We start from the raw sequence: 16,676 nt of genomic DNA, 5'->3' as shown, positions 1-16,676 counted from the left end.
CCTGGAAGTAACCGCTAAGCCCCTGGGATTTCCTGAGTAATTGGAGTGTCTTTGTTTTCATGGTGGGCCCCTTGGAAGACAACTGATAGTTTATGCTAATAAGATGACTTAGGTTGGGGGCAGGCCACACCAGAAAGACTACCCATGTAATGGCCGTTGACACGAGATACCAGCCTGACCTCCAGGGAGGTGAGGGTTTGGGTATTTTTTTCATTTGGTTTAATGTCCCAAAGGGCCCTGCTGTCATGCTTCTAGCAGCCTCAAGCAGCTACACATTGGAAATAAGCACTAAGAGGCTTCTGCTTCCGAGGAAACTCAGCCAAGTGTTCTTTTACAGCGTGCTGCCCTTAGACAAAGCTGAGCCCATTGGCCCCCCATTAGGGCTACAATTAAACCACAAAAACCAAACCCACTGCCATCAAGTCAATTCCGACTCATAAGGACCCTGTAGGACAGAGGAGAACTGCCCCACAGGGTTTCCAAGGCCATCAATCTTTACGAAAGCTGACTGCTACATCTTTCTCCCTTGGAGCGGCTGGTGGGTTTGAACTGCTGTCCTTTTGTTAGCAGCCGAGCATTTAACCACTGTACCACCAGGGTTCCTTTACTTTTGCTTAACGAGCTTGTTTTTCTGGCTTATTACTGGAGCAGAATGAGAAGCCTACAAGAAAGACGTTGCATGAGGGAGGAGACAGCCAAAACTACAGTCAATAAATATGGTTTTAATAAGGCAGAGGTAGACCATATCTTTTTAAAATCCATAAATGCTTACAAATGCAAGTTTCTGTAAATGTTAATTTGAGGGATCAGGAATACTCATTTATGATGGTCCTTTTTAACGTATGTTCCATGGACTGGCTTCAGGGTATCCGTGAACTTCTTTAAATCGTGTGCTCAATTGTGTGTGTGTTCTTATGTCCCTTTTCCATGGGAGAGTGGGACATGGGAGGAGACTCCGTAGCTCTCATCAGATTCTCAAAGAGGAATGAAAATTTAAAAAGGTCTTAAGCTAGTGAATCATGTAAGAACACTTCAGCTGAGCCAGGGAAGTGTGTAATTTAAACTTGGGAATGGAATTGTGAGGCTTGGCATACGAAGCAGGCTGTCAATTTGTGATTAAATTTAGTTAGATAAAGCTAGAAGCCTCTTAAAACATACTCAGTACAAGCCTCCTTTTTTCTCTTAGAATACGATCATTAAGTCTTCGCTGTCTTCCTGATGGTGCTACAGCCTAAAGTAAAATTAGCCACAGAGTCAGAGGTATCTTCAGGCTCGCCTCTGCTTTATCTCTTCCAAGGTACCCTAAACCAGTTTCCAAGCTCCAAGTTAAAAATATCTCATCCACCAGCCAGCTAGAGAAATAAGCCTCTGCCCTGGTCAGCACAAAAATCTTCAAAGTGGGAAGGGATTCAACTCCCTCCTCACACCAGGCCAGGCTCTAGGGGTTGGAGGTATCAATTGTTGAATGTTTGGAGTGTACAGAGCTGAGAAGCCTCAGGAAAAGAGAGAAAAAATCAGTGATCTGCTGCTCCATCAGTAAGGGTGTGATAAATCAGTCTTAAAGAAGCAAACGTTCTGCTGCTATTCGTAGGGTTTTCACTGGCTAATGCTTTTCAGAAGTAGACTGCCGGGTCTTTCTTCCTAGTCTGTCTTAGTCTGGAAGCTCAGCTGAAATCTGTCCTCCATGGGTAACCCTGCTGGTATCTGAATACCCGTGGCATAGCGTCCAGCATCACAGCAACACGCAAACCCCCACAGTACGACAAACTGACAGACGTTATACAGATGACACAACCTTGCTTGCTGAAAATGAAAAGGACTTGAAGCACTTGCTAATGAAGATCAAAGACCACAGCCTTCAGTATGGATTGCACCTCAACATAAAGAAAACAAAAATCCTCACAACTGGACCAATGAGCAACATCATGATAAACAGAGAAAAGATTGAAGTTGTCAAGGATTTCATTTTACTTGGATCCACAATCAACAGCCATGGAAGCAGCAGTCAAGAAATCAAAAGACGCATTGCATTGGGTAAATCTGCTGCAAAGGACCTCTTTAAAGTGTTGAAGAGCAAAGACGTCACCTTGAAGACTAAGGTGCGCCTGATCCAAGCCATGGTGTTTTCAATCGCATCATATGCATGTGAAAGCTGGAGAATGAATAAGGAAGACTGAAGAAGAGTTGACGCCTTTGAATTGTGCTGTTGGCAAAGAATATTGAACATACCATGGACTGCCAAAAGAATGAACAAATCTGTCTGGAGGAAGTGCAACCAGAATGTTCCTTAGAAGCAAGGATAGCAAGACTGCATCTTACATACTTTGGACATGTTGTCAGGAGGGATCAGTCCCTGGAGAAGGACATCATGCTTGGCAGAGTACAGGGTCAGTGGAAAAGTGGAAGACCCTCAATGAGGTGGACTGACACAGTGGCTGCAACAATGAGCTCAAGCATAACAAAGATTGTAAGGATGGCGCAGGACCGGGCAGTGTTGCGTTCTGTTGTGCGTGGGGTCACTATGAATCGGAACTGACTCGACGGCACCTAACAACAACAACAAAGAACCAAATCAGAAGCTTCTCTTAGCAACAAAAACTTACTCTGGCATTTTATATGAAATGCTACGAATTTACTTAAACAATCTGTAGTTCTCAATTTTAGTGAATTGTCTTCACTTTTCTTCCCTCTTTTTTTGTGAAAATATACACAGCAAAACCCTCTCCCATTCCACCATTTTTAGACATAATGATCCCAGTTTTCATTTTTGTGTATTTCTGACTTCAAGAAGTCGGTAAACAAAGAATGTTAATTTATAATATAAGCATGTGGTAAGAATTTCATACATTACAGAAAGCAAATGAAAAGTAAAAATGCCTCTGAAACCCCTTATCCGGTTTCTCAGGAGTAACCACTTAGGAATTTTGTGTACCTTTCCAGAAAATATGTATGTCCTTAAAAAACATACACAAATGAGGTCACACTATATATATAGTTAGGCCTCTTGCTTTTTTTCACTGTCTTGCAGATAATCCACCTTATTCTTTTCATCGGCTGCAGAGTATTAATTTGTGTGGCTGCACTGCTGTTTATGAACCTGTCGTCCACAGTATTAATTCCACTGGGGGGGCTGCTACCATCAGGCCATTCTTGTGCTCATGCCACAGCGTATTTGTGTGAGTTAGCCACAAAGTAAATTCCTGGCAATAGAATTGCTGGTCAGAGGCTAAGTGCTTTTGGAATGTTATAGATTCTGATTATGAAATTGGCTCCCTAAAAGGTTGCACCAATTTATACTTCCACCAACAATGTATGAGAGTGCCTGCTTGCCCCCATCCTCACTGACACTGGGTCGTTTCAAACCTGAATTTTTGCCAGACTCAGAGGTTAAAGAGGAGCCCTGGTGGTGCAGTGGTTAAGAGCTCAGCTGCTAACCAAACCCACGAGCTCAGCAGGAGACAGATCTGGCCTTCTGCTTCCACAAAGCCTGCAGCCCTTAGAAAGCCTATGGGGCAGTTCTGCTCTGTCCTGTGAGTCAGAATTGACTCAATGGCAAAAGGTTTGGTTTAAGTTTCTTTTATTGTTTTGATTTATTATGCATTAGGAAAAACATAGATTTATCTTAAAATAAATACTTGTTGGTTGATGTTTATTTCAAAGATCAAAGACCCAATTTTTTTTTTCATTGAACCACTTGCATTACCCATTTCTTGTAATTTTGGTGTGTTTTCTGAAAAGTCATCTTTCTAAATTGTGTAATAAGTAAAATACTTTGTGTGTGTGTGTGTGTGTGTGAAAGTCAGGCTTTCTTTCATTCTAATCCTTGGTTGCCTGGGGTTGAACAACTAATATTTCAGTCGATTCCTCCGTCTCTGTGCTTTGGCAAGATCTTCTGCAATTGATTTAATCATTTGATCGGTAGTTTCTTTCAAAACGGTTGCTGTCCTCAGAGCGTGATCCAAGGCTGAGTTTAAAACCTGCAGAGGGAAAGTCCACACATTTTAGTCACTGCTATTTCTGTTAATTGGGTTCTCTCCTTATTAAACACTGCAAGGTGGAATTTTTGGAGGATTCTGTTTTCCACACAGTCTATTTCTGTTTTGGAGGGCTGGTTTCCTAGGAAACCGGTCTGCGATGGAATATATTTGCAAAGGAAAGGGATAGAAAAAAGACCAGCACGTGACTGATAAGCATGAATCAGAGGGTGGAGGTCGCAGCCTGCTGGGCTTTTCCATGCTGCAGAAAAAGGAACCCATGAGAAAGAGAAGGGCCGTTGAAGGGGATATGGGGCCAGAGAGAGGGCACCCAGGGACTGCAGCCCATGGGTGTGTAGGGAAGCATTTGAGAGTGGCCTGAAGATTAGTTTGCAAGTAGGAACCTGCTGGGGCATGCAGCCCTAACAGCAGCGTCACTGGACGAGAACTGGGGGCACAGCTAGAGACAAACTCCAGTGCCTTCAAAGCCCGGGCCAGTGGAATCCTGTGCTGAGGAAAAGAACCACCCCAAAACATTCTCTCCAGGAAATTTTCCTGGGAACGAGTCTGGAAATAAAACAAACCATGAGGCTGCTAAGGCCATGTGTCTTTAGGTTAGTGTGAGCACAAAATGTCTTTAAACCAAAAATTTAGCAGAGCATTTTCTGCCCTCTCCCTACCTCCCCCGTTCCCACTGCTCATTGCAGAAACGTAAAAGCCATCAGTTCTGTGGTCAAGACCAAACTTAGGAACTACAGGAATTCTAGAATTTTTTTTTTTTTTCTAAGTCCCCACCTCAAATTCTGTTTTGTCAGTACTCCTAAAGCAGCATAAGCATTTGCTTCCATAAATCCTTCGGGAGTGGGAATGGAGTGCGGGTGTAGCAAGGTCTGAGCTGTAGGTCCTGAAAGCCGTGAGATCTTTCCTGGAAGGCAAGAGTACATTGATCCTTGAGTGAAGCACCCCCTCAAGCACACTCTCCCTTTCAGCTCAGCCCTGTGGTTCAGTGATGACCCTGTGTGTGTTAAAGGGGGCATGGGAGAGGGATACCCCCTGCCTTTTATAGTTCCCAATGTCCTGTTGCAGGGTACCACAGCTGAGCTTCAGGACAAGGTTCGTTGCTGAGACCATCAAGGGCATCTGCTCTCAGAATTTGTCTCTTTTTCTGGTATGAAGAAAGGCAAGACTCCAAAGAGGTTTTTATTCCATTTTTATTCTCCTGGGGCCAACCTTCTACCCATGTATCTGCCAACTGCAGGCACCTTGGGTTTACTCATTCTAGCACCAGTGAACTTACACAGCAAGGGGGCAGCAGCAGTCAACAAATAAAAGCAGCATCTCTCCTAGACTACTATGCTGTATTCATGACTCTATCACTTAGGGATGGGCCTCAGTCTGCACTAGGTGTATGAAGGGTGCCAAGGCCACTATGTACATGTGTTCAGGTTGTGCACTGCATAGCTCTAGGAGGTTTCATTCACATCAGCCTATCTGAAGGGCACTGCCTGGAGTTATAGTTTGCACAACCGTAAATGGTAGCCCCAAAAGGTGCACAAGAACGTGCCTGCCAGCGGGTCTGCCATGAGCCACCCTCACCTGGCTTGAGATTCCCTCTGTTAAGTGTGAATTCTTTGGTAGACAGAACACTTGTGAGTGACATCATCTCCAGAAAGTCTCAGGTCAAATGCTTGTGACTTCAAAGCCTCCCTTCATCCCTCTCCCCCTAACACATTAACTTTGGATGGTTCTGCAGACTGACCTAACACAGTGGCCCTATCCTCCAGTTGAGAGAGGTGACTCAGCATCAGGGGTACCTAACCTGTTGCCGTTGAGTCGATTCCGACTCATAGCAACCCTACAGGGCAGAGCAGAACTGCCCCACAGAGTTTCCAAGGAGCCCCTGGTTAGCAGCCGTAGCCCTCAACCACTAGGCCACCAGGGCTTCCCAGGGGTACCTAGATAAGGAAAAATCCCGGACAGGGCACAGCAGTGTGGTGCAGTGGGAAAGGCCAGGGCTTCAGAGTCCTCCACCTCCCTATAGCCAGGCCCTCACTGCCATCAACAATATTAATAATAGCCATCACTTAAAAACCAAACCCACTGCCATCGAGTTGACTCCAACTCATAGTGACCCTATAGGACAGAGTAGAACTACCCCACAGGGTTTCCAAGGCTATAATCTTTATGGAAGCAGACTGCTACATCTTTCTCCACAGAGCAGCTGGTGGGTTCAAACCGCCAACCTTTCAGTTGGCAGCCAAGCACTTTGACCACTGCATCACCAGGGCTCCTCAGCCATCACTTACTGAGTGTTTACTATGAGCCAGGTACCATTCTAAATGCTTTCCATGTATTAATTCACTTAACCCTCAGTGGTTTAGTCCATCATCATGACCATTTTAAATATTGGAACTTGAAGCACAGAGAGGTCAAGTAACCTGCCCAAGGACACAGAGGCAAGCCCAAGAAGTCTCTAGAGGTCACATTCTTAAACACTGCTCTGTAATGGGTAGCAGGCTCAAACTGAGTGAGTCTGGGTCCAGAGCCTAAGCTACTGCACTACTGATTCTGCCTCTTACGTAGTTCTTGAATCCATCCATTTCTGTTTCCAGCTCCACCATCCCAGGCCAAGCTACCATCGTCTCTCATCTGGATTACTGAACTAAACTCTTATTTGGCCAACTCTTGACTCCTCTAATCCAATCCTCCCCCCAGTAGCCACCTGCATCCTGACTCCCTACTACATATGACCTAGGTGACCTTGGACAGGTAGTTAAAGCATTAAACATGTCATTATGCCCCCAACCAATGGTAGCCATTTTTTGTTATTATTAGTTAATAATAAAATAACACTTACTTTTCTGGCATGCGTTCATGTTCATCTTGAGAGGATTTCAAATTTTCTGTCTGGGAACACACCCTTTTTGGTTTCGAACAAGCTGAAATATGGAAGCTATGATTAAATTCAGAGCCTCAAAAATGATCCCAATTTAATATGAAGAATATATTTAAACACTCCTAAAAGTTAACAACAAAAAGACAAGCAATCAAAAATTTAAAAAATAGGCAAAGGACTTGAGTAAACATTTCACCAAAGAGGTTATACATATGGCCAAAACACACATGCAAAGTTGCTATTTTTAAAAAATGGAAAATAATAGGTATTGTCAAGGCTGTGGAGAAAATGGAATTTTGTACACTGCTGGTGGGCATGCAAAATAGTATAGCTGCTGTGGAAATGTTTGGCTGTTCCTCAAAAAGTTAATCATGGAACTACCATATGACCCAGCAATCCCAATCATAGGTATATACCAAAAGAACCAATAAACAGAAACCTGTATATCAGTGTTCCTTGCACCATGATTCACAATAGCCAAAAGGTAGAAACAACCTAAATGTCCATCAACAGATGAATGGATAAACAAAATGTGATACATACATATGGTGGAATACTACTCAGCCATAAAGAGAAATGAAGTCTTGATACATGCATTTAACCAAACCCGTTGCCGTCAAGTCGACACATAGAGACCCTACTGGACAGAGTAGGACTGCCCCATAGGGTTTCCAAGGCTGTAATCTTTAGAGAAGCAGACTGCCATGCCTTTCTCCCATGGAGAGGCTGGTGGTTTCAAGCCACCAGCCTTTTGGTTAGCACCTGACCACTGTACCACCAGGGCTCCTTGATACATGCTACAACATGGATAAACCTTGAAAACATTATTTTGAGTAAAAGAAGTCAGTAACAAAAGGACAAATATTGTATGATCCCACTTATATAAAATAGAAAAATGTATAGAGACCGAAGCTTACTAGTGGTTACCAGGAGTGGGAGGCAGGGAGGAGGAGATACCAGGGCTTAGGGGGCACTGAGCTTCTGTTAATGGTGGTAGAATAATCTGGAAAAGGATAGTGGTGCTGGGTGCACAGCCTGATGAATGTAATCAATGTCGCTGAACTCTGCATGTAAAAACGGTTGAATGAACAAAAGTTTTGTTATATGTATTTTTATCATAATAAAAAAAAAATCTGATGATCCCCCAAGTGGTGGGTATCTGGGTATCATTTTCTGAACTTTTCTGTGTGAATGAAACATTTCATAAAATTTTAATAAATCAGAAAGGGAGCATAAAAAGAAAGAACTGTGTATCAAGTGTTCTGAACTTAGGATAAGTTTTATTAGCAAACAAGAGATCAGGATTCTAGGTTCCCTGAGCGTAACTGTGTGACCCGGGCCTGTTGTTTACCTCTTCTGGGCTCAACTACTTCTCTGAAAAATGGAGGTGATAATATCTTCCAAGAGACTGAACCAAATGAATCCCTGAAGTCCTCTCCAACTTTAGAAGCAATGATTCTAGGAGTCAGTAGCTAACAGTTGTTCCTAAGGCAATTCCAGAGAATAGAGAGTGAACAGAGAAAAAGATGAATGCAGTAAAGTCACCAAGGAAGACAAGAAGAGAGCCAGGCAAAAGAAGAAAGAGAAATCAGTGGCCAACGAATCTACCTTCTCTGGCACGGAGGCTGCCCTCCTCCCTCCCTCTTCCCATTTTCTTCCCTGTTTTCCCTTCTTCTCCTTCCAGGTTTCCCGTCTTACTCGCTGGTCTCTAGTAGCTAGACACCACTCCCCCTCAGGAGGGGCCCATTTGGCCGAAGAAACAGGGAAAAATTGTCCCTCAGACACAGAAGGGCAGGGCAGAAGCCAGAAAGTCCAAATCCAGTCATGCTAACCACCCAAACTGGAGCAACGATGAATGCTAATGAGCCTTAATCCTCTGGTACTCTGCAAAAGTAATTTTGGATTTAATTTGAAACATGGAATCTCAGAGTTGGAAAGGACCTTGGGGATCATCCTGTCCAGTTCTAACCCAGTCTTCTTGACGACATCCTGACAAAGTAAATGGTCACCCAGTCTACAGATGGGGCTCAAGATCTGCAACAGCCCACTCCACAGCTGTCAGCTCCAATTGCTCGAAGGTTGTTTTTTTTACCATTGGGCAAAAGTTGCCTCCCTGTGACTTCCACCATCTTGGGCTCTTAAAATTTACTAATGGAGTCCAAGATCACATTTCAGCTTCCTTAGTTTTCATTGTTCATATACTGGAGTAACAGGTCTCATAGGGTACAGACCCAATGACCCAGGGGACAGTAAAGAAAGCTGCCCTGTGGCTTCTGCCCATTCTCTGACTGTCACCCTGAGAGAATACATCCAGCTGGACGGTTTGGCAGCTGGAGGTGGATAGGGATAGGGGAGGCACAGCTGAGGTCAACCAGGTAAATGACATTGTTTAGTGGTGGGCACTGGAAAATATGAAAGGTGAAAAACCTTCTCCCTGGGGACGCTGTCCAGGGAGAGAAAGGAAGATCTCTGCAGGTATGAAGAGAACTCACCACAAGGAAAGGATGCGGCCCCTGTAGAGAATCAGGGCTGGCCATGATTCAGGGGTAAAACAAGGAGTGCTTCTTTCCCTCCTTTGTGTTCCCTTAGCACACTTTGACATTGATTTTAGCACTTACCACACTTTGCCTTGAACTATGTTTGTTTGGGCATGAATTCCTTTCTCTCAACAGACTTGATTCCTTGAGTAAGAGGGGTCATGTCTTAGTCATCTTTGTAAATAAATTTTTTGTGGCATTTTAATTTTTTTTCCAAAGACAGTAAGATTTTTGCATTAGAAATTAACAATATAATGCTTAAGTAATATGTTGTTGTTAGGTGCTGTCAAGTCAGCTCCCACTCAAAGCGACCCCACATGACAGGGTAGAACTGCCTCATAGGGTGTTCTAGGCTGTATTCTTTACAAGCCAAATCTCCAGGTCTTTCCCCTGCCGGGCCGCTGGGTGGGTTCAAACTGCCAACTGTTCCATTAGCAGCCAAGTGCTTAACCATTACTCCACTAGGGCTACTTTTAAATCAAAAAATAGTATATATATTAAAAAAAAAAAAAAAAACCAAACCCATTGCCATCCATTCGAATCTGACTCATGGTGACCCCCTAGGACAGAGTAAAACTGTGCCAAAGGGTTTCCAAGGAGCAGCTGGTAGATTCAAACTGCCCACCTTTCGGTTAGCAGCTGTAGCTCTTAACCACTGGCAACCAGGGCTCCTTAAATAGTGTAGTCTATTTTTATACATGCTGACTTTTAGTGGGGATGTATTTACAGCATCAGCCACTTCTGAATAATACCAACAGTAGTGGTGATTATTCACTCTGTCCGTCATTTATGCAGCAACCATGCGTGATTTGTGACCAGCTGGCATTGGTGTAGCACTTAATAAGCTTTGGAGTCTTTTGTCACTAGGATTTCAGATTGCCCACCCCCAGCCCAGCCTGTTGCCATCCAGGTGTAGGGCTGGAGATCTGAGGAGCAGACTGGGGAGGACAGGGACCCCCCAAAAAAGGAAGTAGTGGCCAATGTAATGCGGGTCTCCCAACATCTGGGACATGGTCAAGCAGGAGATGGACTTACAAGGTGATGAGTTTTTATTTTCGTCTAAAAAGCAGAGCTGAACAAAAGGACCTATTTCACAATAATTTAAGTAATTCTGTGCTGGGGCGCTGTGGCTATAATGAAATTCTAAAGACAAAATGAAAAGCAACAACCAGGTGCCTGGAAACAACAGCTGTTCCCACTTACACCATCTTTCGAGGACCCCCAAGTGTCTCACCTCTAGGCAGCTCTTTACTGCTGACTCTTGGGGAGGTAGAAATCTTAGCGCCACACTTCTCACATTTGTTGCTCTGCAGCCCCGTGCCAGAATCAGAATAGAAGCTGTTTCCTGCATCAGAACCTGAAAAAGCTGAAGTTACACAAAGGAAGTGTGAGCTTCTTGATTATCAAATATGGGGCGGAGAGCAGAACTCTAATTGTGCCAGGAATGTGTTAGGCAACAAAGTGTCCAACTTCCCCAGGCTGTGACACCAAGGGGAGCTACCAGCCCAGGAGTGTCATTTGGGATCCCTTTCTGAAAACTGAGAGATGACTGGGTAAGTAACAGTCCTCATATGAAAGTCTCAAGATGTGCCTCGCACGTAAAACCAAAAATTAGTTACCATCGTGTCAATTCTGACTCATGGAGACCCCATGTGTGCCCTGGTAGAACTGTGCTCCATAGGGTTTTCCATGGCTGTGATATTTCAGTAGATTGCCAGGCCTTTCTTCTGAGGTGCCTCTGGGTCGACTTGAACTGCCAGCTTTTCAGTTAGTAGATGAGCACTCAGTCGTTTGTGCCACTCCTTGCCTAGTACATACCAAAACGCCAAACCTGTTGCCATAACATATAGGACAGAGCAGAACTGCCTTATAGGGTTCCCAAGGCTGTAAATCTTTATAGAAGCAGACTGCCACATCTTTCTACCAAGGAACAGCTGGTGGGTTTAAACAACTGACATTTCGGTTAGCAGCTGAGTGTTTAAACCACCATGCTACCAGCACTCTTCTGCCTAGCACATAAAAAAAAAGACAAAAAACATTGCTAAGAGTCGCTTCTGACTCATAGCAACCCTGAAGGACAAAGTAGAACTGCTCTATAGGGTTTCCAAGGAGCAGCTGGTAGATTCAAACTGCGGACCTTTTGGTTAGCAGCCATAGCTCTTAACCACTGTGCCACTCAATTAAGGTCTGCCAGATGAATGGATGTGTGAGAATATGGCCACTGAATTGTCAGATAATCTCACATTTGCAGTTGTTCTTCCAGATTTACCCTGATACATCCCACCCTTTCTCTCAGAACCTGCTGTGGCCAAGAGCTTGTGTTTGGTCAGTCGGGCAATCGGAAAGATGGTTTTCCCCTACATGAAATTCATAAGCCCGTTTGAGAACCTAAATCATAACTTTGCTCTCATCAGTGCCACAGAAAGGTTAGTGGCAGAGTGTGTGTGTGTGTGTGTGTGTGTGTGTGTGTGTGGTGCAGGTCTAGAATTTGTTCAGCAGACCATGGGCAGTGCACCACTTCAGGTAAGGCCAGGACCTGGCAGCATGGGCCAGGTAGGTGGACACGTTGAGCTCAGGAGGTCTAAGCAGCATCTCAGTGCCAGGAAAGGGTCAGCCAGGGGACAAAGCCTCTCAACACTTTCTGCCTTACTGCACTCATTTTTTTTTGTTAAGTAATTTTTATTGTGCTTTAAGTGAAATTTTACAAATCAAGTCAGTCTGTCACATATAAGCTTATATACACCTTACTCCATACTCCCACTTACTCTCCCCCTAATGAGTCAGCCCACTCCCTCCTTCCAGTCTCTCCTTTCGTGACCGTTTTGCCAGTTTCTAACCCTCTCTACCCTCCCATCTACCCTCCAGACAGGACATGCCAACACAGTCTCAAGTGTCCACCTGATACAGGTAGCTCACTCTTCATTAGCATCTCTCTCCAACCCATTGTCCAGTCCCTTCCATGTCTGATGAGTTGTCTTCGGGAATGGTTCCTGTCCTGGGCCAACAAAAGGTTTGGGGACCATGACAGCCGGGATTCTTCTAGTCTCAGTCACCATTAAGTCTGGTCTTTTTATGAGAATTTGGGGTCTACATCCCACTGTTCTCCTGCTCCCTCAGGGGTTCTCTGTTGTGCTCCCTGTCAGGGCAGTCATCGGTTGTGGCCGGGCACCATCTAGTTCTTCTGGTCTCAGGGTGATGTAAGTCTCTGGTTCATGTGGCCCTTTCTGTCTCTTGGGCTCATAGTTACCCTGTGACCTTGGTGTTCTTCATTCTCCTTTGATCCAGGTGGGTTAAGACTAATTGATGCATCTTAGATGGCTGCTTGTTAGCATTTAAGACCCCAGACGCCACAATTCAAAGTGGGATGCAGAATGTTTTCATAATAGAATTTATTTTGCCAATTGACTTAGAAGTCCCCTTAAGCCATAGTCCCCAAATCCCCACCCTTGCTCCGCTGACCTTCAAAACATTCAGTTTATCCCGGAAACTTCTTTGCTTTTGGTCCAGTCCAGTTGAGCTGACCTTCTGTGTGTTGAGTATTGTCCTTCCCTTCACCTAAAGTAGTTCTTATCTACTAACTAATCAGTAAATAACTCTCTCGCACCCTCCCTCCCTCCCCCCTCTCATAACCACAGAAGAATGTGTTCTTCTCAGTTTATACTATTTCTCACGATCTTATAATAGTGGTCTTATACAATATTTGTCCTTTTGCCTCTGACTAATTTTGCTCAGCATAATGCCTTCCAGGTTCCTCCATGTTATGAAAAGTTTCACAGATTCGTCACTGTTCTTTATCGATGTGTAGTACTCCATTGTGTGACTATACCATAATTTATTTAACCATTCATCCGTTGATGGACACCTTGGTTCCTTCCAGCTTTTTGCTATTGTAAACAGTGCTGCAATAAACATGGGTGTGCATATATCTGTTCGTGTACATGCTCTTATTTCTCTAGGGTATAGTCCAAGGAGTGGGATTTCTGGGTTGTATGGTAGTTCTATTTCTAACTGTTTAAGATAATGCCAGATAGATTTCCAAAGTGGTTGTACCATTTTACATTCCCACCAGCAGTGTATAAGAGTTCCAATCTCTCCGCAGCCTCTCCAGCATTTATTATTTTGTGTTTTTTGGGTTAATGCCAGCCTTGTTGGAGTGAGATGGAATCTCATCGTAGTTTTAATTTGCATTTCTCTAATGGCTAATGATCGAGAGCATTTTCTCATGTATCTGTTAGCTGCCTGAATATCTTCTTTAGTGAAGTGTGTGTTCATATCCTTTGCCCACTTCTTGATTGGGTTGTTTGTCTTTTTGTGGTTGAGTTTTAACAGAATCATATAGATTTTAGAGATCAGGCACTGGTCAGAGATGTCATAGCTGAAAATTTTCTCCCAATCTGTAGGTGGTCTTTTTACTCTCTTGGTGAAGTCTTTAGATGAGCATAGGTGTTTGATTTTTAGGAGCTCCCAGTTATCTGGTTTCTCTTCGTCATTTTTGGTAATGTTTTGGATTCTGTTTATGCCTTGTATTAGGGCTCCTAACGTTGTCCCTATTTTTTCTTCCATGGTCTTTATCGTTTTAGTCTTTATGTTTAGGTCTTTGATCCACTTGGAGTTAGTTTTTGTGCATGGTGTGAGGTATGGGTCCTGTTTCATTTTTGTGCAAATGGATATCCAGTTATGCCAGCACCATTTGTTAAAAAGACTATCTTTTCCCCAATTAACTGACACTGGGCCTTTGTCAAATATCAGCTGCTCATATATGGATGGATTTATATCTGGGTTCTCAATTCTGTTCCGTTGGTCTGTGTGCCTGTTGTTGTACCAGTACCAGGCTGTTTTGACTACTGTGGCTGTTAATATGTTCTAAAATCAGGTAGAGTGAGGCCTCCCACTTTCTTCTTTTTCAGTGATGCTTTACTTATCCGGGGCTTCTTTCCCTTCCATATGAAGTTGGTGATTTGTTTCTCTATCACATTAAAAAATATCATTGGAATTTAGATCTGAAGTGCATTGTATGTACAGATGGCTTTTGGTAGAATAGACATTTTTACTATGTTAAGTCTTTCTATCCCTGAGCAAGTTATGTTTTTCCACTTATGTAGGTCCTTTTTAGTTTCTTGCAGTAGTACTTTGTAGTTTTCTTTTTATAGGTCTTTTACATCTTTGGTAAGATTTATTCCTAAGTATTTTATCTCCTTGGGGGCTACTGTGAATGGTATTGATTTGGTGATTTCCTCTTCAATGTTCTTTTTGTTGATGTAGAGGAATCCAAGCGACTTTTGTATGTTTATCTTATAACCTGAGACTCTGCCAAACTCTTCTATTAGTTTCAGTAGTTTTCTGGAGGATTCCTTAGGGTTTTCTGTGTATAAGATCATGTCATCTGCACATAGAGATAATTTTACTTCTTCCTTGCCAATCCAGATGCCCTTTATTTCTTTGTCTAGTCTAATTGCTCTGGCTAGGACAACTAGCAAAATGTTGAATAAGAGCGGTGATAAAGGGCATCCTTGTCTGGTTCCTGTTCTCAAGGGAAATGCTTTCAGGCTCTCTCCATTTAGAGTGATGTTGGCTGTTGGCTTTGTATAGATGCCCTTTATTATGTTGAGGAATTTTCCTTCAATTCCTATTTTGCTGAGAGTTTTTATCATAAATGGGTGCTGGAGTTTGTCAAATGCCTTTTCTGCATCAATTGATAAGATCATGTGGTTTTTGTGTTTTGTTTTATTTATATGGTAGATTACATTAATGGTTTTTCTAATATTAAACCAACCTTGCATACCTGGTATAAATCCCACTTGGTCATGGTGGATTTTTTTTTGATATGTTGTTGAATTCTATTGGCTAGAATTTTGTTGAGGATTTCTGCATCTATGTTCATGAGGGATATAGGTCTGTAATTTTCTTTTTTTGTGGTGTCTTTACCTGGTTTTGGTATCAGGGATATTCTGGCTCCATAGAATGAGTTAGGTAGTATTCCATCATTTTCAATGCTTTGAGATACCTTTAGTAGTAGTGGTGTTAACTCTTCTCTGAAAGTTTGGTAGAACTCTGCAGTGAAGCCATCTGGGCTAGGGCTTTCTTTTTGTTGGGAGTTTCTTGATTACCTTTTCAATCTCTTTTTTTGTTATGGGTCTATTTAGTTGTTCTACTTCTGATTGTGTTAGTTTAGGTAGGTAGTGTTTTTCTAGGAATTCATCCATTTCTTCTAGGTTTGCAAATTTGTTAGAGTACAATTTTTTGTAATAATCTGATATGATTCTTTTAATTTCAGTTGGGTCTGCTGTGATGTGGCCCATCTCGTTTCTTATTCCGGTTATTTGTTTCCTTTCCTGTATTTCTTTAGTCAGTCTGGCCAATGGTTTATCAATTTTGTTAATTTTTTCAAAGAACCAGCTTTTGGCTTTGTTAATTCTTTCAATTGTTTTTCTGTTCTCTAATTCATTTAGTTCAGCTCTAATTTTTATTATTTGTTTTCTTCTGGTGCCTGATGGATTCTTTTGTTGCTCGCTTTCTATTTGTTCAAGTTATAGGGACAGTTCTCTGATTTTGGCTCTTTCTTCTTTATGTATGTGTGCATTTATCAATATAAATTGACCTCTGAGCACTGCTTTTGCTGTGTCCCAGAGGTTTTGATAGGAAGTGTTTTCATTCTTGTTTCATTCTATGAATTTCTTTATTCCCTCCTTAATGTCTTTTATAACCCAGTCTTTTTTCAGGAGGGTATTGTTCAGTTTCCAAGTATTTGATTTTTCTTCCTGATTTTTCTGTTATTGATTTCCACTTTTATGGCCTTGTGGTCTGAGAAGATGCTTTGTAATATTTCAATGTTTTGGATTCTGCAAAGGTTTGTTTTATGACCTAATATGTGGTCTACTCTAGAGAATGTTCCATGTGCGCTAGAAAAAAAAGTATACTTTGCAGCAGTTGGGTGAAGTGTTCTATATAAGTCTATGAGGTCAAGTTGGTTGATTGTAGCAATTGGGTCTTCCGTGTCTCTATTGAGCTTCTTACTGGAAGTCCTGTCCTTCTCCGAAAGTGGTGTGTTGAAGTGTCCTACTATAATTGTGGAGGTGTCTATCTCACTTTTCAGTTCTGTTAAAGTTTGTTTTATGTATCTTGCAGCCCTGTCATTGGGTACATAAATATTTAATATGGTTATATCTTCCTGGTCAATTGTCCCTTTAATCATTATGTAGTGTCCTTCTTTATCCCTTGTGGTGGATTTAACTTTACAGTCTATTTTGTCAGAAATTAATATTGCTACCC

General features: G+C 42.6%; 1 protein-coding gene across 1 annotated transcript in view; it reads right to left on the bottom strand.

Annotated features, from left to right (window-relative positions):
* Positions 1–3,646: 3,646 nt before the first annotated feature.
* AKNAD1 (AKNA domain containing 1) overlaps positions 3,647–16,676 on the bottom strand; it is a 50,955-nt gene continuing 37,925 nt past the window's right edge. The window contains exons 11-15 of the mRNA XM_049880187.1: positions 10,642–10,764; positions 10,443–10,550; positions 6,832–6,913; positions 4,770–4,899; positions 3,647–3,977 (exon numbers count right to left, since the gene is read on the bottom strand). Of these exons, the coding sequence (XP_049736144.1) occupies positions 3,846–3,977; positions 4,770–4,899; positions 6,832–6,913; positions 10,443–10,550; positions 10,642–10,764 (575 nt within the window). The 3' untranslated portion in view covers positions 3,647–3,845. The remainder of the gene's footprint in view (positions 3,978–4,769; positions 4,900–6,831; positions 6,914–10,442; positions 10,551–10,641; positions 10,765–16,676) is intronic.

This window comes from Elephas maximus, chromosome 3 (genome assembly GCF_024166365.1).
Source record: "Elephas maximus indicus isolate mEleMax1 chromosome 3, mEleMax1 primary haplotype, whole genome shotgun sequence".
Lineage (NCBI taxonomy): Eukaryota > Metazoa > Chordata > Mammalia > Proboscidea > Elephantidae > Elephas > Elephas maximus.
The sequence above is the reverse complement of the archived record's forward strand: the minus strand, read 5'-3'. Positions and strand labels throughout refer to the sequence as shown.